Source organism: Loxodonta africana, chromosome 10, assembly GCF_030014295.1.
Source record: "Loxodonta africana isolate mLoxAfr1 chromosome 10, mLoxAfr1.hap2, whole genome shotgun sequence".
NCBI classification, from domain to species: Eukaryota; Metazoa; Chordata; class Mammalia; order Proboscidea; family Elephantidae; genus Loxodonta; species Loxodonta africana.
The window spans coordinates 28,228,554-28,251,914 of record NC_087351.1 but is presented as its reverse complement, the minus strand read 5'-3'; the positions used below and the strand labels follow the sequence as shown (position 1 = coordinate 28,251,914).

The 23,361-nt window shown below is 37.3% G+C and overlaps 1 protein-coding gene across 1 annotated transcript; it reads right to left on the bottom strand.

Annotated features, from left to right (window-relative positions):
- Positions 1-11,386: 11,386 nt before the first annotated feature.
- On the bottom strand, positions 11,387-12,205 carry LOC100672971 (olfactory receptor 11H6-like). Its single transcript, XM_010602071.2, has one exon. The coding sequence runs from the start codon at positions 12,203-12,205 to the stop codon at positions 11,387-11,389; it is 819 nt and encodes a 272-aa protein (XP_010600373.2).
- Between the last annotated feature and the right edge of the window lie 11,156 nt (positions 12,206-23,361).

Sequence of the window (23,361 nt, the reverse complement as noted above, 5' to 3'; positions counted from 1 at the left end):
GTAGAATATTGCAACTGGAGGCTTGAATTTTTTCTTCAGTTCTTTCAGCTTGAGAAAGGCTGAGTATGTTTTCCCATTTTGGTTTTATATCTCCAGTCTTTGCACATGTCATTATAATACTTTACTTTGTCTTCTCGAACTACACTTTGAAATCTTCTCTTCAACTCTTTTCCTTCATCATTTCTTCCATTTGCTTTAGCTACTCAGTGTTCAAAAGCAAGTTTCAGAATCTCTTCTGACACGCATATTGATCTTTTTCTTCCTTTCCTGTCTTTTTAATGACCTATTGCTTTCTTCATGTATGATGTCCTTCCACAACTTGTCCAGGCTTTTGTCGTTAGTGTTCAATGAGTCAAATCTCTTCTTGAGATGATCTCTAAATTCAGGTGGAATATATTCAAGGTAGTACTTTGGCTCTCGTGGACTTCTAATTTGCTTCAACTTTTTGCATATGAGCAATTGATGGCCTATTCCACAGTGGACGCTGGCCTTGTTATGACTGATGATATTAAGCTTTTCCATCATCTCTTTCCACAGACGTAGTCGATTTGATTCCTGTGTATATCTTCTGACGAGGTCCATATGTATAATCGCTGTTTATGTTGGTGAAAAAGGTATTTGCAATGAAGAAGTCATTGGTCTTGCAAAATTCTATTATGTGATTTCCAGCATTGCTTCTGTTGTCAAGGCCCTATTTTCCAACTACTGATCTTTCTTCTCTGTTTCCAGTTTTTGCATTGAATCACCAGTAATTATCAATGCATTCTGACTGCATGTTTGGTCAGTTTCAGGCTGTAGAAGTTGATAAAAATCTTCAGGTACTTCATCGTTAGCCTTAGTGGTTGGTTTGTAAATTTGAATAACCGTATTAACTGGTCTTCTTTGTAGGCATATGGATATTAACCTATCACTGGGAGCATTGTGCTTCAGGATAGACCTTGAAATGTTCTTTTGGACAATGAATACAACGCCATTCCTCTTCAAGGTGTCATTTCCAGCATAGTAGACTGGATGATTGTACTATTCAAAATGGCCAATACCAGTTCATTTCACCTCACTCATGCCTAGAATATCGATGTTTATTTGTTCCATTTCCTTTTTTCTGATTTCCAGTTTTTCTAGATTCATACTTCGTACATTCTAAGTTCTGATTATTAATAGATATATGCAGCTGTTTCTTCTCATATTGAGTCATGCCACATCAGCAAATGAAGGTTCTGAAAGCTTGACTCCATCCACGTCATTAAGGTTGACTCTACTTTGAGAAGGCAGCTCTTCGCTTCATGTTTTGAGTGCCTTCCAATCTGTGGGGCTCATCTTCCAGCACAATATCAGATGAAGTTCCTCTGCTAGTCATGAGATTTTTATGAGGTGGTCAGAAGCAGACAGCCAGGTCCATCTTCCTAGTCTTTCTTAGTCTGGAAGCTCAGCTGAAACCTGTCCACCTCGTGTGATCCTGCTGGTATTTGAGTACTGGTGGCATAGTTTCCAACATAACAGCAAGCCCCCACAGTACGACAAACTGACAGACTAGTGGGAGAAAATCTGTGCGTGACTATATCAAAATTTATTTATTTGGAGATTTGTGCTCTTGAAAGATCTAATTTTAAAATAACAAGAGGAAATTAATCATTTTTGTGAATACTGGGCATCTACTGGAAGACCAGTGAATAAATTTACCTATAAATCACCGTTAGATTTTATTCAGATACGATTTATTTAAAGATTCAGGTCTTTGCCTATCTGCATTCACAGCAAGCATAGTCATTTCTTCCTTTAACTTGAGCTAAAACCTGTGGAGCAGAAATAAGAAAAAATTAAGGAGCTTGAGGATTTTGTTTGTTTGTTTTGCATGCTTAAGGTGAAAGTTTACAGCTCAAGTTAATTTCTCATACAAAAGTTTATACACAGAGTGTTATGTGACATTAGTTGCAATCCACACAATGTGACAGCACACTCCCACTTTTCATCCCGAGTTTCATGTGTCTATTGGACTAGTTCCTGTCCCTTCTTGCCTTCTCCTCCTGCCTCCAAAGAGGAGCTGCCTATTTGGTCTCATGTATCTGATTGAACTAAGAAGCACACTCCTCATGAGTATTATTTTTTGTTTTATAGTCCAATCTGATCTTTGTCTGAAGGGTTGACTTTTGGAATGGTTTTAGTTCTGGGTTAACAGAGGGTCTGCTGGCGATAGTTTCAGGGGTTTCTCCAGCCTCTGTCAGACCATTAAGTCTGGTCTTTTTACATGAATTTCAGTTCTGCTCTGCGCTTTTCTCCTGCTCTGTCTGAAACTCTATGTTGTGTTCTCTGTTAGAGCGATCATTGGTGATAGCCGGGCACCATCTAGTTCTTCCGGTCTCAGGCTGGTGGAGTCTCTGGTCTAAGTGGACCTTTTGTCTCCTGGGTTAATATTTTCTTTGTGTCTTTGGTGTTCTTCATTCTCCTTTACTCCAAGTGGGTTGGGACCAAATTGATGCTTCTTAGATGGCCACTTGCAAGCTTTTAAGACCCCAAACTCCACTCACCAAAGTGGTATGTAGAACATTTTCTTAACAAATTTTGTTATGTCAATTGACCTAGATGTCCCCAGAAACTATTGCCCAGGCTCCAGGCCCCAGTCCCAGCTACTCTGTCCCTCAAAGTGTTTGGATGTGTTCAGGAAACTTCTTAGCTTTCGCTTTGGCCCAGTTGTGCTGACATTCCCTATATTGCATGTTATCCTTCCCTTCACCAAAGATGATCCTTGTCTACCCTCTAGTTAGTGAATTCTCCTCTCTCTCCTTCTCCATCCTCATAACCATCAAAGAATGCATTTTTTTTGTGTTTAAACCTTTTCTCAAGTTCTTATAATAGTGGTTTCATAACCATATTTGTCCTTTTCCAACTGACTAATTTAACTCAGCTTAATGCCCTCCAGATTCATCCATGTTGTGAGATGTTTCTCTGATTCATCATTGTTCTTTATCATTGCTTAGTATTCCTTTTTGCGTATGTTCCATAATTTGTTCATCCATTCATCTGCTGATGGGCACCTAGGTTGTTTCCATATTTTTGCTATTGTGAACAGTGTTGCAATAAACATGGATGTTCATATATCTGTTCATGTGACAGTTCTTATTTCTCTAGGATATATTCCAAGGAGTGGGACTGCTGTATCATATGGTACTTCTGGAAACCCTGGTGGCCTAGTGTTTATGAGCTACAGCTGCTAACCAAAGGTCAGCTGTTCAAACCCACCAGGCACTCCTTAGAAACTCTGGGTCAGTTCTGCTCAGTCCATCAGGGTTGCTTTGAGTCGGAATCGACGCTATGACAACAGGCTTTTATTTTTTTTCAGTTTATGGTACTATTTCTAGCTTTTTAAGAAAACACCAAATGGTTTTCCAGAGTGGTTGTACCATTTTACATTCCCACCAGCACTGCAGAAGTGTTCGAGTCTCTCCACAACCTCTTCATTTATTATTTTGTGTTTTTTGGATTAGTGCCAGTCTTGATGGCGTAAGATGGCATCTCACTGTAGTTTTGATTTGCATTTCTCTAACGGCTAATGATCATGAGCATTCCCTCATGTATCTGTTAGCTGCCTGAATGTCTTCTTTGGTGAAGTGTCTGTTCATATCCTTTGCCCATGTTTTATTGGGTTATTTGTCTTTTTGTTGTTGAGATGTTGCAGTATCTTGGAGAGTTTAGAGATTATATTTTATCAGATACGCCGAGCTAAAAATTTTTTCCCAGTTTGTAGATTCTCTTTTTACTCTTTTGGTGAAGTCTTTTGATGAGCATAAGTGTTTGATTTTCAGTAGTTCCCAGTTATCTAGTTTCTCTTCTAGTGCTTGTGCATTGTTAGTTATGGTTTGTATACTATTTATGCCATGTATTGGGGCTCCTAGCATTGTCCCTATTTTTTCTTCCATGACCATTATTGTTTTAGATTTTGTATTTAGGTCTTTGATTCATTTTGAGTTAGCTTTTATACATGGTGTGAGAAATGGGTCTTGTTTCATTTTTTTTTTTTTTTTTTCAGATCGATACCCATTTATGCTAGCACCGTTTGTTAAAGACACTGCCTTTTTTCCATTTAAAGGATTTTGGACATTTGTCAAATATCAGCTGCTCTTAGGTGGATGACTTTACATCTGGGTTCTCAATTCTGTTCCATTGGTCTATGTATCCATTGTTGTACCAGTATCAGGCTCGTTTGACTACCGTGGCAGTGTAGGAGTTTCTTCAAACAGGTAGCGTGAGGCCTCCCACTTTGTTCTTCTTCTTCAATAATGCTTTACTTATCCAAGCCCTCTTCCCTTTCCATATGAAGTTGGTGATTTTTTTCCATCTCATTAAAAAATGCTGTTGGAATTTGAATCAGGATTGCATTGTATCTATAGATGGCTTTGGGTAGAATTGACGTTTTCAGAATGTTGAGTCTTCCTATCTATGAGCATGTTATGTTTTTCAACATATGTAGGTCTCTTTTGGTTTCTTGCAGTAATGTTTTGCAGTTTTCTTTGTGTGGGTCTTTTATGTCTCTGGTTAGGTTTATTCCTTAGTACTTTATATTCTTGGGGGCTATTGTAAATTGTATTGATTTGGCAGTTTCCTTTTGGAAGTTCTCTTTGTTGGTGTAGAGGAATCCAACTGATTTTTGTATATTTATCTTGTATCCTTATACTTTGCTGATAGCTATTAGTTCCACTAGTTTTCTTGTGTATTCTTTGGGGTTTTCTATGTAGAAGATCATATCATCTGAGAATAGGGATACTTTTAGTTCTTCCTTACCAATTTGGATGTCCTTTATTTCTTTTTCTTGCCTTATTGCTCTGGCTAGGACTTCTAGCAAAATGTTGAATAAGAGTGATGATACAGGGCATCCTTGTCTGTTTCTGGATCTCAAGGGGAGTGCTTTCAGACTCTTTCCACTTAGAATGATGTTGGCTGTTGGCTTTGAATAAATGTCCTTTATTGTGTCAGGGAATTTCCTTTCTATTCCTATTTTGCTGAGTGTTTTTATTGGGAATGGTTGTTGGACTTTGTCAAATGCCTTTTTTGCATTGATTAATAAGATCATGTGGCTCTTATCTTTTGTCTTATTTATGTGATGGACTGCACTGATCGTTTTTCTAGTGTTGAATCATCCCTGCATACCTGGCATGAATCCTGCTTAGTCAAGATAAATTATTTTTGTGATATGTTGTTGAATTCTATTGGCTAGAATTTTGTTGAGGATTTTTGCCTCTATGTTCATGAGGGATATTGGTCTGTAATTTTCTTTTTTTGTGGTGTCTTTAGTATCAGTGTTATGCTGGCTTTATAGAATGAATTCAGGAGTATTCCTTCCTTCCTTTTCTATGCACTGAAATACCTTTAGTAGTAGTGGTGTTAACTCTTCTCTGAAAGTTTGTTAGAATTCTCCAGTGAAGCCCTCAGGGCCAGAGCTTTTTTTTTTTTTTTTGGCAACGGGAGAGAGGGCAGGTAGTGGAGTTTTTTTTAATTACCTCTTCAATCTCTTCTTTTGCTATGGGTTCATTTAGTATTTCTACCTCGGTTTGTGTTCATTTAGTTAGCTAGTGTGTTTCTAGAAATTTGTCCATTTCCTGTAGGTTTTCAAATTTGTTGCAGTACAATATTTCATAGTAGACTATTGTGGTCCTTTTTTAAAAAATTTATTTATTGTGCTTTACATGAAAGTTTACAAATCAAGTCAGTCTCTCATACAAAAAGCCATCCACACTCTGCCATGCACTCTCAACTGCTCTCCCCTTAATGGGACAGCACATTCCTCCTCTCTACCCTGTATTCATCATGTCCATTCAACCAGCTCCTGTACCCCCTTCCTTCTCATCTTACTACCAAACAGGAGTCGCCCACGTAGTGTCATGTGTCTACTTGAGCCACAAAGTTCACTCCTCACCAGCATCATTATCTTATTGTCCAGGCCAATCTGTGTCTGTAGAGTTGGTTTCAAGAATGGTTCCAACGTTGGGCTATCAAAGAGTCTGGGGATGTTGTGGTCCTTTGTATTTCAGTTGGGGCTGTTGTGATATTACCCATCTCATTCCTTATTCAGGTTATTTGCTTTCTCTCCTGTTTTTCTTTTGTCAGTTTGGCCAGTTGTTTATCGATTTTGTTGATCTTTTCAAGGAAAGCTTTTGGTCTTGTTGACTCTTTCAATTGTTTTTCTATTCTCTATTTCATTCAATTCTGCTTTAATTTTTATCATTCGCTTTCTTCTGGTGCCGAAGGGCTTCTTTTACTGCTCTGTTTCTATTTGTTCCAGTTGTAGGGTTAATGTTTCAATTTTGGTCAATACTTCTTTTTTGGATGTGTGCATTTATTGCTATAAATTGACTGCTGAGCACTGCTTTTGCTGTTTCCCAAAGGTTCTGGAAAGGTGTGTTTTTATACTCATTTGATTCTATGAATTTCTTTATTTCATCCTTGATTTTTTCTACAACCCAGTAATTTTTGAGTAAGGTGTTGTTCCGTTACCATGTATTTGATTTTTTTACCTTGCTGTTTCTGTTATTGATTTCTTCTTTTACAGCTTTATGATCAGAAAATATGCTTTGTAATATTTCAATGTTTTGGATTCTGTTAAGGCTTGCTTCGTGGCCTAATATGTGATCTATTCTCGAGAGTATTCCATGTGTGCTGGAAAAGAACATATACTTGGCTGCTGTTTGGTGGAGTGTTCTGTATATGTCTATGAGATCAGGTTGATTGTGGTATTTAGATCTTCCATGTCTTTGTTGAGTTTCTTTCTAAATGTTCTGTTCTTCACCAAAATGGTGTGTTGAAATCTCCTACAATTATTGCGGAGCTGTCTGTTTCTCTTTTCAACACTCTTAGAGTTCATTTTATGTAACTTAGAGCCCTGTCATTGGGTGAGTGTGGATCTATTATGGTTATTTCCTCCTGGTATATTGACCCATTAATCATTATATAGTGTCCTTCCTTACCTTTTGTAGTGGATTTTGCTACAAAATTTCTGTTTTGTCAGAGATTAATATTGCCCCTCCTGCTCTCATTCGATTATTTGCTTGATATATTTTTTCCATCATTTGAATTTTTGTTTGTGTTTTTGAGTCTAAGGTGTGTCTCTCGTAGGTACCATGTAGGCGAATCATGTTTTTTATCCATTCTATCACTCTCTGTCTCTTTACTGGTGCATATGGTCCATTTATATATTTTTTTATGAGTTTAGTACCGTCATTTGGATTTTTTGTGTGTGTGTGTGGTGTTGAGTTTCTTTGTTCCACTTAATTTTCTGTGCTGAGTCATTTTTCTTTATGTATTTTGTTTTCATCTTTTTCATTACTGCTAATTTTGTGTATGCTAAGTCTTTATGTTTTTCTTCGTTTTTATTTTGATGGGTAGATTTGTTAGTTTTCTTTGTGGATAGCCTCTCTCTGTTTCTATTTGAGAACAGATGATGGATACACGATCCCTCAGACTCTCTAGATACGTTATAAAACCGGGCTACTATACTTAGAACTCTCCTTACACCTCATAAATCACAGATTTCATAGAGAATTTTTGTATTTAAATTGCTCAAGATAGACTCTATATTCTTGCATATGTTTGACCTCTTAACTACATAATGTGTAATTTTCTCTGGCTCCTAGGAGTTATTTGACTCTTAACACAGATTTTGTCACACATTCTATACACAAAGACAAAAAAGCCTCCACGGAAATACACTGCAAACACAGACTTTCAAATTATGCTCAGATGCCAAATAGTAGTGGAGGCCCCAGGGATATTGCACTGCTTGGGTTCTCTGGTGTGTAAAGGCCAAGAGTTTCATTTTGGGCATGTACAATTAAAAATAAAACACAGTTTTAATTGAATGCCAACCCAATGGAAATACCAAGTCATTAATCAACCTTAAATTCTGACAATATTAATTTAAGGTAGACATTTTCTGTCTTGACTTTGTGAGACACTGAGATGTCAGCAGTATTTTCAAGGGGAATTGTGAAACTCTCAGAGGATTTTGACAATACAATTAATTTGAAATTGTCTTCTCAAAGCGAATTTTATTTCTTACAACACCTTTGACAAAAGGAGAAGAAGCTAAATTGTGACATTAAACATCACAGAATGTCAACATAAAGATGTTGTTTTCAAAAATTCTGATCTGATCTTGTCACTTCTTTGCATTCAGTCCTTAAATACTTCTTTCTCACCTATAGGATCAAGTTCAACCTCTTTTGCCTATCTAGACCCTTCCTGCTTTTTCTAAACTCATTTCTTTTCAGGAACCCCAAACTCACCCTACATTAGAACAGTTCTGTATGCTACTCCTTCTCCTGTTGCTTTATTCTTCACCACCCTCCTGCCTTCTATGTAGAAAATTTCTACTCATCATTCAAGACTCAGCTGAAATTTCAGCTTCTCTGTGAATCCTTCTCTGACATTTCCCACCCACACATGTTCAATTTATGCTCTTAGTCCAACACTCCTCAGTGCTCCTACAACACCTAGGCCTTTCTCTCTCTTAACACTTTTTTAAATTGCAATTGTTAGCATGTCTGTCCCTCCATAAGTCAAGAATTCCTTGAGAATAAGGATCATATCTTATTCCCATCTGTGAATCATCAGTACTGAGTATACTGCTTGGCAAATGATAGGAGTTTCAGAACGCTTTGCAGGCTCCAGAGTTCCATGGGTCTATGCACCACCATCAGCAAGACTGAAGAGGGAGTCACAGAGCTTTGCTGGGCCCAGAGCAAACACTCTTGCTCTCCCTCCCCCTCAACCCTCATAGCATCCCTGCACAGTTGGCTATGGAGAGCATCAGCACTATTTCCATTGCTCCCTTTTGCCAAAGTTGGCCCTGATGTGACTCCACTGGAAGCAGAAAGTGACTCCTCCTTGTCTTTTTTTCTATTTTCATGTTTTTATCCCTCCCTCCTTTCTAAAAGTCATATTTTGAAGTTTAATCTCCCTTTGGAGGAAGAAAATAGAGGGGAAAGGAAAGAGAATTAAAAAATGCATTAAGTCATTTATCTAAGGTTACTTATGAATGCTCCCAGTCTACTAGGCCTAATTCACCCCACTCCCATATCCCACCCACTCCCATTTCAAAGGAAAACATAGACCGCCTTAGACCTGCATTGTGCAATATGGTAATGACCAGCTACATGTGACTACTGGGCACTCGGAGTATGGCTAGTCCAATAGAGTGTATTGTAAGGATAAAATTCACACCAGATTTCAAGGACTTAGTATAAAAAAAAGAACAGGAAACAACTTCATTAAGTTTTTTTATTTTGATTATATGGTGAAATATTTCTGAAATATTGGGCTAATAAAATAAAAAAATAATAAAATAGAATTTTAAAATTTATTTTATTATTTTTTCTTTTTATGTGGTTACTAGAAAATTTTAAATTATATATATAATTTACATTTGTAGCTCACCTTATTTTTCTATTGGACATCTCTGCCTTACCCTTTACATCTCCTTAGAATAGAAGCAGAGGATGATCTCTCCTCCTCCTTGAGCTCAGTCACATGGAAACTGTTGCTCACAGTGCAGAAAGCTTTTCCCACAAGGCAGGATCTAGTCTTAGCTCAGGAGTGTTTCTGCACTTCAGGGGGAGGGCAGACCTGACTGTCAGATCTGAAGAGTGGGCAATTCGGTTAATTTTTCAGGTGTCTGGAGTTAGCAAAGACTGTATCTTATTCCTATCTATGAATCATCAATACAGAGTATACTGCTTGGCACACGATAGGAGTTCATGAAGCTGTATACCTTCTTTTTATTGACTGAGAAACTCTTTGATTTAGAAGGAGGCATTTTTTACCTTTCTTGGACACCTAACTTCTTTATCCTTTTCTAATACTTGTCATTAACTACATACATGAAAAATGGATAATTCACTAATTATCAAATTTTTCTGTAAATCTCTATTTTATAGTATTTCCTATGGACAAATTTTTTGAAGTAAATTATTACATTGAAGGGTAAAACATAGGAACTTTTTTTGATATATAATACCATTGCAATCAAAATGATCGTTGCAATTTATTCTCTCAGCAGCATGATATGTGGTGAGTGTCTGTGGTGTGAGTGTGTGTGTTTGTGTGTGTGTGTGTGTACATGCAGGGGTGGGGTATTTTTTAATCATTTGACAGAAAAAAAATGTTTCATTCAAGTTTTAAATTCCAATTTTTTGATTGCTAGTGAGGATATTTTCAACACTTAACAAGGTAGAGTTCTACTTTTGTCAGTTGACCACATAAGGCTTCTGCTAATTTACATGTAGAAAAATTACATTTTTTAAAATTGATTAAAGTAAGTTCTTAATAGTATGGCTGATATTTTAAGTTGGATTCTTCAATGCCCACTCTAATTCCTTTCTCACTTCTCTATGAAGGAAACTGGGAAACTAAAATTCACCTTCCCAGGCTCTCTCATAGTTGGGGATGAAGAGGTGATGCAGTTCAAGTCAGTGAAGTGCACACAGAAGACTTTTGGTGATATATCTTCTGTTTCTTTCTTCCTGCATGTATGATGCTTGGAGATGCAACAGCTATTAATGAAGATTGCAGAGCACCAAAGTAGACAAAGCATGGTCTCTCAATGGCATCACTGAATCACAGTACCAGAGTTAGACCACCTGGCACTTGGTACCTTGTTGCTTGAAACAAACCCTATTTGTCCACTGGGATTTCTTTATTCTCAGATGAAAGAAAACCTAACAAATAGAATAGACATCCACCCTTTGTAAGTCATATTGACTGCATATACTTTCACAGTTTGCAGAATAAAATTTTTTATTACATAGAAAAATATTTCATTACAAGTTGATGTGTATATTGATCTTTTCCTTGGTGATTACTAACATCACCTTTAAATTGCAAAAGTTCTTCCCTTCAAAGTTCTCCTTTGTGCTTTTCACATTTAATTCTTTAATATATAGAATTTTTTGATAAACAAATTTTCAACTCCCTAAAGGGCCCATGACTTTAGGGAGTTTGTGAACTCTCTGAAATGGTAAGTAAAATATTATGAATATAGCAGTATGTGCATGGGAAGATGGTATAGGTCTCACCAAACTCTCAATGATGCCTATTTACAAGATGCATTAAGAATACTATCTGAATGAAATTTTAATTGCTCCTTTTTATTAAAAATATCAGCATACTCAAACCAATAAAATATAAATGTGTACTTCAATAAATTTTCAGCAGGTAACATTCTGATTTGACATAGGAGTCAAATCTATGCTAACATCCTGTTTAAGAATCCTCCTATGAAAATACGTATTCTAAATTTAGTACATTTTCTTACTTTTAATCATAATTCTCCTGATTTCTTCACAACAAGACTCAAAAAGAGTTTTATTTCACCAAGGTCTCTCCCATTCGGCAATAGTTTTTAAATTTTACATAGAGCTTTCCTCAGGGCAAGTTTCATCTCTTTATTCCGGAGGCTGTAGATCAGAGGGTTTAAAAGTGGAGTAGCAATCGAATAGAACATGGTCACGAACTTCTGCATCCCGGGCTGGTTGGCTGCTCCTAGGGTTACATACATCACAATGATTGAGCCATAAAATAGGGACACCACAACCAGGTGGGAAGCACAAGTGAAAAAGGCCTTCTTGCTACCTGAACCTTTGGGAAGCTGAAGCACAGTTCGAAGGACCAGAGTGTAGGACAAAAGGATGAAGAACAAAGTGATGAACAGGATCACAACACTGAAAATGCTACAAGTCAAAGTTGTTTTGGGAACAGGAACACATGAGATGGCCAGCATTGCCCCCAGATCACACAGGTAGTGATCAATCATATTTGAACTACAAAATGGAACTTGGGAGATAAGAGTGGCAGGTGTCAGTAACCAGAGGAAGCCACCCACCCAGCAGGCAGCAACAAGGCTTCCATAGACTTTCTTGGTCATTATGATGGGATAGTGTAGTGGACAGCAGATGGCAACATACCTATCAAATGCCATGAGGCTCAGAAAGAATAGCTCTGTGGCACAAAGAGAGAGGAAGATGTAGAACTGGAGGATACAGCCATTATAGGAGATGGTTTTGGTCTTGGAGAGGAAGTTGAGCAACATGTTGGGCACATTGGAACTGATGTAGCAGATCTCCAGGAAACAGAAGTTGGCCAATAAGATATACATGGGAGTATGGACTTTCTGGTCCCACCACGCAACACAGATAATAGCCCCATTGCCCAGCAAGGTCATGATGTAGATGATGGAGAACACAATAAAAAGGAGTCTTGACTACACAGGAAACCCAACAGAATGAATTCATGAATGGTAGCAGTGACATTATTGGCATAAGAAATAGGCATTTCTCTCTAAATTCTACTGAGCACAGACATAATCAATATTATATATTGAGTCACTTATTTTATTCAGTTCTCTACATCACATCAATTTCTCAATGGAAGTAGGTATATAAGTACAAGATAGAATGAAATATTAATGTTCAGTCAATGTAGAGAGCTTTTATCAAAACACAGTTGAAAGATGAACAGGAAAATATCATTGGACATTTTAGTTTATATATTACCCACAGAGTTTTTTGTTGTTGTTCCTATTTTAGTCTGTAAGAAAAAAAGAGATAGAAAGATGAATCATTATACCTTCATTGACCACCTTTATTTAACTCAAATACAGTTAATGAGCTTCAGGAAGGTTTTTATGCCCTTGAGCGAAACCCAGTGCTGTCGAGTCAATTCTGACTCATAGCGACCCTATAGGACAGAGTAGAGCTGCCTCATAGAGTTTCCAAGGAGTGCCTGGTGGATTTGAACTGCCAACCCTTTGATTAGCAGCCATAGCACTTAACCACTACGCCACCAGGAGCTAGGCTTGAGCTATTGCATTACTTACACAATTATTTCAGAGCCCTGGTGGCATAGTGGTTAAGAACTTGGCTGTTAATCAAAAGGTCGGCAGTTCAAATCCAACAGTCACTCCTTGGAAACCCTGTAGGGCAGTTCTACTCTGTCCTATAGAGTCGCTGTGAGTCACAACTGACTAGACAGCACCTAATAACAACACCCTTATTTCAGTCAGCATCACAAGGTCAATTAAGTTTTAAAGTCTCCATATTTAATTGTATTATTATAGACTCTTGATAGGTGACAATATTTATGTATACACTTAATAAAATATCTAATTTATTATTTTCATTAAAACTCACACCTCTAGGTAATCCTGATGCAAGAAAGATAACAACTGGCTTTTGAGTGCCAGACAAACTTGTACTCTAATTGTTTCAGAAGCTATGAATTGCCAGCAATTAAATAAATACACTACACTATTGGATTAGAAGCACAAGTCTATAAAATGAAAGAGAGCTCATAAAAAAAAATGAACACCAATTCATTAATTGTTCTTGCCGTTAGGTGCCCTGAAGTCAGTTCCGACTCAAACCAATCCCATGCACAACAGAATGAAACACTGGTCCATCTTGCACCGTCCTCACAATAGTTGCTGTGCTTAAGCCCATCATTACAGCCACTCGTTGAGGGTCTTTCTCTCTTTTGCTGATCCTCTACTTTACCAGGCATGATGTCCTTCTCAAGAACTGGTCCCTACTGATAACATGTCCACAGTACATGAGACAAAGTCTTGCCATTCTCATTTGTAAGGAGCATAACTGGCTGTACTGTTTTCAAAACAGATTTCTTCGTTCTTCTGGTAGTCCATGGTTTATTTAATATTCTTTGCCAACATCAGAATTCAAATGCATCAATTCTTCTTTCAGTCTTATTTATAGTCCACTTTTCAAATGCATATGAGGCAATTGAAAACACCAAAGTTTGGATCAGATGCACCTTAGTCCTCAAAGTGATATCTTTGCTTTTTAATGTTTTAAAGAGGTCTTTTATAGCAGATTTGCCCAGTGCAACACATTGTTTGATTTCTTGACTGCTACTTCCATGAGAATTTATTGTTGATCCAAGTACAATGAAATCCTTGACATCAATATTTTCTCCATGTATCCTGTTATTGCTCACTGGTCCAGTTGTGAGAACTTTTGTTTTCTTTATGTTGAAGAGTAACACGTACTGAAGGCTGTAGTCTTTGATCTTCATTAGCAAGCGCCTCAAGTCCTCTTTGCTTTCTGCCAGCAAGTTTGTGCCATCTGCATATTGAAGGTTGTTAATGAGTCTTCTCCCAATCCTGATGTGCCATTCTTCTTCGTTTACAGTCCAGCTTCTCTGATAATTTGCTCAGCATACAGATTGAATAAGTATGGTGAAAGGATAGAACCATGATACACAGCTTTTCTGATTTTAAAGCACACAGTACCCCTTGTTCTGTTCCAATGACTTCTCTTGGTTTTCCTTGTTTCTACATGAGCACAATGAAAAGTACTGGAATTCCCATTCTTCACAATCTTATCCATAATTTGCTATGATCCACAAAGTCAAATGCCTTTGAATAGTCAATAAAACACAGGTAAACATCTTTCTGGTATTCTCTGCCTTTCAGCCAAGATCCATTTGACATCAGCAATGATATTCCTTGTTACATGCCCTCTTCTGAATCCAACTTGAACTTCTGGGAGTTCCCTGTTGATGTACTGCTGCAACTATTTTTCAATTATCTTCAGTAAAATTTTACTTGCATGTAATATTAATGATATTATTTGATAATTTCTTCATTCTGTTGGATCACCTTTCTTTGGAATGGGCACAAATACAGATCCCTTCCAGTCAGTTGGCCAGGTAGCTGTCTTCCAAATTTCTTGGCATCAATGAATGAGCACCTCCAGCACTGCATCCATTAGTTGAAACACCTCAGTTGTTGTTCTGTCAATTCCTGGAGCCTTGTTTTTCACCAATGCCTTCAGAGCAGCTTGGACTTCTTCCTTCAATACCATTGATTCTTGATCATATGCTACCTCTTGAAATGGTTTAATATCATCAACCAATTCTTTTTGGTGCAGTGACTCTATGTATTCCTTCCATCTTCTTTTGATGCTTCTTGCATTGTTCAATATTTTTCCCATGTTGTTGTTGTTGTTAGGTGCCATTGATTCAGTTCCGACTCATAGTGACCCTATGTACAACAGAAGAAAACACTACTCTGTCCTGCGCCATCCTCACAATGGTTGTTATGCTCAAGCCCATTGCAGCAGCTACTGTGTCAAACCATCTCACAGAGTGATTTCTTTCTTTTCAATGATGCTCTGCTTTACCAAGCATAATGTCCTTCTCCAGGGACTCATCCCTCCTGATAACATGCCCAAAGTATGTGAGACATAGTCTCACCACTCTTGCCTCTAAGGAGCATTCTGGCTGTACTTCACCCAAGACAGATTTGTTTATTCTTTTGGCAGTCCATGGCATATTCAATATTCTTCCCCAACACCACAGTTCAAAGGCGTCAATTCTTCTGTCTTCTTTATTCATCATCCAGCTTTCACGTGCATATGAGGCAATTGAAAACACCAAGGCTTGGGTCAGGCACACCTTAGTCTTCAAGGTGACATCTTTGCTTTTCAACACTTTAAATAGGTCTTTTCCAGCAGGTTTGCCCAATGCAATGCGTATTTTGATTTGTTCACTGCTGCTTCCATGGGTGTTAATCATGAATCCAAGTAAAATGAAATCCTTGACAGCTTCAGTCTTTTCTATGTTTATCATGATGCTGCTTATTGGTCCAGTTGTGAAGCTTTTTGTTTTCTTTATGTTGAGATGCAATCCATTGTGAAGACTGTAGTCTTTGATCTTCATCAGTCAGTGCTTCAAATCCCCTCACTTTCAGCAAGCAAGATTGTGTCATATGAAATTTTGGCCAGGGAATCTTGCAGTATTGTGACTCGAGGCTTAAATCTTTTTTCTTCAGTTCTTTCGAAATGCCAAGCGTGTTCTTCCCTTTTGATTTTCTAACTCGTGGTCTTGGCACATTTCATTATAATACTTTACTTCGTCTTCTCCAGCCACCCTTTGAAATCTTCTGTTCAGTTGTTTTACTTCATCATTTCTTCACTTGCTTTAGCTGCTCTGCATTAAAGAGCAAGTTTTAAAGTCTCCTGACATTGATTTTGATCTTTTCTTTCTTTCCTGTATTTTTAATGACCTTGTTTTCCTCATGTACGATATCCTTGATGTCATCCCACAACTCGTCTGGTCTTCAGTCATTAATGTTCTATGCATCAAATCTACCTTTGAGATGGTCTCTAAATTCAGGTGGGATATACTCAAGATTGTATTTTGGTGCTCAGGGACTTGTTTTAATTTTCTTCAGCTTCAACTTGTACTTGCATATGAGTAATTCATTAAGTCCCAGTCTAAATTACAAATGTACCATTTACTTGAGAACTAGTTGAACCAATATGTGCTAAATTCAATTTACGAATGTACCATTTACTTGAGAAATAGTTGAACCAATTTGTTGTAAATTCAGTTCATATTATGCTCTGTGAAGTCTTCTTTATTCACATTTGTTATAGCTTTTCAGTCCCACTTCCCAAATTTGCGGTTTACTTTTTTTAATGACATCATATATTTCACATTTTTAGTTAGAATAGATTTTTTTGCCCATCCATGTTCCTTTCCTAAGTATTTTACTTAGTATTTATTTTCTCTCAATTCTCATTTTAAATTAATTAATTAAATAAAATAAATTTAATCAATTAATTAAATAAAATTAAGTATTTTCTCTCAATTCTCATTTTAAAGTATAGAGTTTAGTGAAAAAACAAAGAGTTTGAAATCTTAATTTTTTCTAAATAGAAAGTCAAAGTAACTTTTCAAGAATGAAGGATTAGAATTCAGAAAAAGCTAAAGTGAAACCCTCACTATGTTAAATATGAACATCGTATCCTGGGGCAGGTGACTCCCTGTCTCTGAGTTTCAATGTCCTCATCTGTAAAATCAGAGTAACAATAATGCTTACTTTATGGAGTTAATGAAGCATTAAATATGATCATGTTTATAAAGCACCTAGCATTGTACCCAGAATAGAGTACGTGTTCAGTGAGTGTGAGCTAGTTTTAACACCATTACCACAATCAAAATATGACCCAGTTTGCCCCAAAAAGCATTTATTTGAACCTTAAGGAGAAAATTCAGCTTCCAGACAAATTCTTAAATCTCTGTATTCCTTCTGATGAATAATATGGATTTAATGTTCTTTAATGGCTTTCTTATATTAAGAAGTACTTTGTCATGAGACCAGAAGAAATGGGTGATGCTACCATTACAAATCAAAAGATTCTATAGAAGAATTTGGATCAAAAGGGAAAATGCAGAGCAGAATTTCAAATTCTCACGGACTCCAGACTTTCTGGAGCCATGGAGGCTGGGTGAACCCCTGAAGCTATTGCCCTGAGATGATCTTTAGAACTTAAACCAAAAATATCCCCTGAAATCATCTTAAAACTGAAGAGTGGCTTACCTTAAGTAGTAAAAAATGTCTGCATTAAAGACCAGACTTACTGGCCTGACAGGGACAGGAGAAACCCTGAGAGAATAGCCCCCAGACACCCTTTTAGCTCAGTAATGAAGTCACTCCAGAGGTTCACCCTTCAGACAAAGATTAGACAGGCCCACAAAACAAAACAAGACTAAAGGGGCACACCAGCCTAGGGGCAAGGACTAGAAGGTAGGAGGGGATGGAGAGCTGGTAACAGGGAACCCAAAGTTGAAAAGGGAGAGTGTTAACACGTCGTGGGGTTGTTAACCAATGTCATAAAACAATATGTGTACTACCTGTTTAATGGGAAGCTAGTTTGTTCTGCAAACTTTCATCTAAAGTATAAAAAAGAAAAAAATGTCTGCCTTTGGCATTATGTCTTTGAAGAACTAGTTATGTGGGATCAAACAGCAACTCAGAAGACTAGATAGGAACTGTAGGGGACAGTGAGTTTATTCTAATAGGGGAGGAACAACTCAGAAAAGGAAGATGACAATGGTTGCACAACTTGAAGAATGTAACCAGTGTCATTAAATTGTACACGTAGAAACTGTTGAATTGGTGTATACTTTGCTGTGTATATTCTCAACAATGACAACAAAATATTACTACTTTTTTTTTAATTACTAACTAACAGTTAAAAACTCTTCCAAAATTGCATGGCATATATCTCAGAAAAAAATCTCTCAATGAAAATGTTATACTTGAATTCCCAAATAGCCTGCAGAAACCTAATCTGATAACTAAAATTACTTCAACTATTCCTTACTTTTTTACTTGAACCTCTTTTGATATTATTCTACGTAATCTTTCTCTTTCTCTTATTCTCTACGGCTTGCTTCTAATCTTTCAATCCCTTCCATACAGTATTTCAACTAAAGATTTTGTTAAATATACATTTGTAGGTTTCTCATATTTAACCACTATTAGCAAAATTGTTTCTGTGAAAAAATTCCTTTTTAGTTAAAAATTGGGAAAGCAGGAATTTATGTCTTGCATACATTAAAGCTGGGAGGATGGAGGTGAGGTCATGTCCTTTTAGTCTGGGTTGAAGAGAAAAGCTTTACATGAACCGTTGGGATGTCAGGATTTAGAAATACTTGATAGTTTCCCATGTTGGTGAGATTTGAACCAAGTTCTACATAATTCCAAAGTCCAAAATCCTACCCTTTCCCAAGCTAGGAAGAATAGAAGCTAGTAACATGCAACTGTCCCCCACCGTAGCATCTTTCTTAGCATATACCTGGATGAATACACATTAGCAAAGTTGACAATAAAAAAGACATGGTACTACATAATATGAAGCCCTGATCACTGAGGTGATTGTGGCCCAGATGCAGTTACAAGTAAAGAGAGCAAGGTGAATTGGAGAGGGTGGCAATTCATTTGGAGCCCTGGTGGTGTAGTGCTTAAGTGTTTCGCTGGTAACCAAAAGGTCAGCAGTTTGAATCCTAGGGGGCAGTTCTACTTTGGCCTATAAGATCTTTATGAGTCTGTTTGGTTTGGCTTGGTGGAGCAATGGTTAACTGCTAACCAAGAGGTAGGCAGGTGGAACCCACCAGCCACTTGGCAGGATAAAAGACCTGGTGATCTGATCTGCTCACATAAAGATAGCAGCCTAGGAAATCCTACGGGGCAGTTCTACTCTGGCATATAGGGTTGCTATGAGTCTGAATCAACTCAACCACACACAACAACAACATGGGAGGGTACACAGAAGGTCATCACACGGAAGCTTTGTTAGTGGGAGGATAATTAGATGATAATAAGGGAGATGTTCAAGTCAGGAGATCTGTCAATGAGGGCTGAGTTTTTCATAATGCAAAGACTAAAACTGATGTATAAATTTCAAGGAGAGAATAAGAGCTGATGTTTGAGATATTGTGGAGCAGTTTGCCAAGATGGGTTTATTTTACGTTGGGAATTTTGCAAAATGCAAATGTTCATCTCATAATTTTATCAAGGAGCAAAGTCAAGTCGTAGAGCCTGTCCTTAACTGGCCACTTTAAACAGATGATATGCCATGCAGAATGAAGTACTCAAGACATTAAATAACTTCTTCAAGACATCAAATAACTTCTTCAAGACATCTATCCATTCATTAGGTACATACACATTAGTTAACTACAGTGTGGAAGATAATCTAAAAGGGGAAATTCATTCTTACTCACCCTGGTGAGCTAGGTTCAATCTCCTATTTGCAGAACAGATTAAATTTCTAGCACTCAACTACTTCTGGTTCTGAAGAGATTATTGTTTAAGAAAAATATATCTCCTTTGTCTTAGTTACACTTTTCCCTCCAATGCTTTTATTTTCTCTTGGGGAGCCACAAAACAGAGATCCTGATTGCCCTCTAGGGCATGTAGTTTTTTTTTTTTTTTTTGGATAGTGATTCCTCAGAGGAAGGCAAATAGGGTGCATCACCTCCTGGCTTCCTGAAAGTATGTGTCTGGGGCCTCTTAGATTTATTGAGGAATATTCTGACCCTAGCTTCACTCTATCCAGTATAGACACTTCTTTGAAGACCACTGCTCCAGATGAGAATATATGCTATTTAGCCTGTCCAATTTCCCTCTTACAAGCACAAATTTCAAAGTAACTGCTTTTTTACTGTTTTCAGAACAGATAAGTTATAAAGACATGGACAATGGAAAAGGTGGCCACATGTTCCATAATTAGTATTCCTCCTCTCTTCCTTTTCCTGGGTTTTTGGTGGCTGTCATCCGGTTGTTGATTTGGGGGGGTGAAATAAACACCCCATTGTTTCCATTATATCAGTCCTTAGCATTAAGATTGATGAGGATGACTGAACCTAGAGAATAGGCACGCCCTTCTTGATGCCAAAGAAAGCAAGTCAATTCAGAAAATTTTTTCTTCAGACTTTCCCCTTTTCCATCCCTCAAGTGGCAACGTGTCACTATCTGAGGGATCATAGGGCCTCTGAATATTGCCACAAACATTATGCACTGAAGAATTCCAGGGAATTCTAATCACATAATACAATAGAAGTGGCATTTCCACAGAATTGGTCAGTGCACAATCTGCTCAAATGTCTACGTTAGCCCAAGGAAAAAAGAGAGATGAAAAGAATTCCTCAACATTGATTAGAAGCAGAGGTCTTTAACTGACGTAACTTCCACAAGATCTTTACCACAAGTCTTTAAACAAGCCCAAAACTAAAAGCTTCAACCAACCTCGACCACTATCACAGAAGCAACTTCACACACTTCATTCTTCTAGTGCTACTTCCATTGAAGGAAAACCTAAAAAGACTGAATAGGCCACACGCTCACATAGGCGTATTTGGCCAGAGTTCTAAAATACAGCATTTATCAAAGCATGTTTCTCGAAAACATTATTTTCATGGGATAATAAAAGACTTTGTGCAATAAGAAAAATATTCAAGTTATTCTAAGAAATGCTGTATTATTATTAAGTTTAGCAAGTTTCTTTACTGCAGATCTTCTCAGTCTTTAATATGCTCATATACTCTGAATCACAAAGAAGCCTGATAGTATTCAACATTCCCATAACTATTTGAAGCAAAATACATTTTTCAGAAATGTTTGTTTTATGAACATTTTGTCTTGCACCATAAATATCATTATCTCTATCCTTGTAATATTTAGTGGATTATTAAATTGTTCTTTTCATAAAAGTATGAAATATTTTTATTATCAAATAATAAAATAAGAAATAAAAATAAATGCATAAAACACTTAATCTGAGATGGAAATAGAAGTTCAAGACTATGAGCCAATTCAGGTAGAAATAAGAAAAAAGTATATATAATATGTAATTAAACAATTTGAAAATATTAAAAAATACAATTGATATAAAAATCTATCAGTTTTTTTAAATAAATTAAATGAGCTAAAATATGTGAAAGTGCAAACCATGTCAGAATTTTTCTTTTTTTTTTTTTTTTTAACATTTATTGTGCTTTTAGTGAAAGTTTACAAATCAACTCAGTCTCTCACACAAAAACTTAAATGCACCTTGCTACATACTCCCAATTGCTCTCCCCCTAATGAGACAGCACGCTCCCTCCCTCCACTCTCTCTTTTCGTGTCCATTTTGCCAGCTTCTAACCCCCTCTACCATTTCATCTCCCCTCCAGGCAGGAGATGCCAACATAGTCTCAAGTGTCCACCTGATCCAAGAAGTTCACTCCTCACCACCATCCCTCCTTAACCCATAAAAATAGTCCAGTCCAATCCCTGTCTGAAGAGTTGGCTTTGAGAATGGTTCCTCTTGTGGGCCAACAGAAGGTCTGGGGCCCATGACCACTGGGGCCCTTCTAGTCTCATTTAGACCGTTAAGTCTGGTCTTTTTACGAGAATTTGGGGTCTGCATCCCACTGCTCTCCTGCTCTGTCAGGGGTTCTCTGTTGTCCCTGTCAGGGCAGTCATCGGTTGTAGCCAGGCACCATCTAGCTCTTCTGGTCTCAGGCTAATGTAGCCTCTGGTTTACGTGGCACTTTCTGTCTCCTGGGCTCGTAATTACCTTGTGTCCTTGGTGTTCTTCATTCTCCTTTGATCCAGTTGGGTCGAGACCAATTGTTGCATATTAGATGGCCACTTACTAGCATTTAAGACATCAGACACCACTCCCCAAAGTGGGATGCAGAATGTTTTCTTAGTAGATTTTATTATGCCAGTTGATTTAGATCATTCCTGAAACCATGGTCCCCAAATCCCTGCCCCTGCTACACCGGCTTTCAAATCATTCAGTTTATTCAGGAAACTGCTTTGCTTTTGGTTTAGTCTAGATGTGCTGACCTCACCTGTATTGTGTGTTGTCTTTCCCGTCACCTAAAGAAGTTCTTATCTACTACTTAGTGTATTTTCCTCTCTCACCCTTCCCCCCCGTCTCTTAACCATAAAAGAATATTTTCTTCTCTGTTTAAAGTATTTCTAGAGTTCTTATAATAGTAGTCTCATACAATATTTATCCTTTTGCAACTGCCTAATTTTACTCAGCAAAATGCCTTCCAGATTCCTCCATGTTATGAAATGTTTCACAGATTCATCACTGTTCTTTATCAACCCATAGTATTCCATTGAGTGAATATACTATTATTTATTTAGCCATTTGTCCACTGATGGGCACGTTGGTTGCTTCCATCTTTTTGCTGTTGTAACGGTGCTGCAGTGAACATGGGTGTGCATATATCTGTTTGTGTAAAGGCACTTATTTCTCTAGGATATATTCCAAGGAGTGGGTTTGCTGGATTGTATGGTAGTTCTATTTCTAGCTTTTTAAGGAAGGTCCAAATCAAAGTCCAAAGTGGTTGTATCATTTTACATTCCAGCCAGCAGTGCATAAGTGTTCCGATCTCTCCACAGCTTCTCCAACATTTATTGTTTTGTGTTTTTTGGATAAATGCCAACCTTGTTGGAGTGAGATGAAATCTCATTATAGTTTTGATTTGCATTTCTCTAATGGCTAATAATCATGAGCATTTACTCATGGATCTGTTAGCTACCTGAATTTCTTCTTTAGTGAAGTGTCTGTTCATATCTTTTGCCCATTTTTTTAATTGGGTTATTTGTCTTTTTGCAGTATCATGTAGATTTTAGAGATCAGGCACTGATTGGAAATGTCATAGCTAGAAACTTTTTCCCAGTCTGTAGGTAGTCTTTTTACTCTTTTGGTGAAGCTTTTGGGTGAGCATAGCTGTTTGATTTTTAGGAGCTCCCAGTTATCTAGTTTTTCTTCTGCACTGTTAGTAATGTTTTGTATACTGTTTATGCCATATATTAGGGCTCCTAACATCCCTATTTTTTATTCCATGATCTTATCATTTTAGATTTTATATTTAGGTCTTTGATCCATTTTGAGCTTGCTTTTTTGCATGGAGTGAGGTATGGGTCTTGTTTCATTTTTTTGCAGATGGGTATCCAGTTATGCCAGCATCATTTGTTAAAAAGACTGTCTTTTCTCCATTGAACTGTTT

What these genes read in the sequence shown, in the direction of transcription:
- LOC100672971 (XM_010602071.2), bottom strand. Translation starts at nt 12,205, where the DNA reads ATGACCTTGCTGGGCAATGGGGCTATTATCTGTGTTGCGTGGTGGGAC.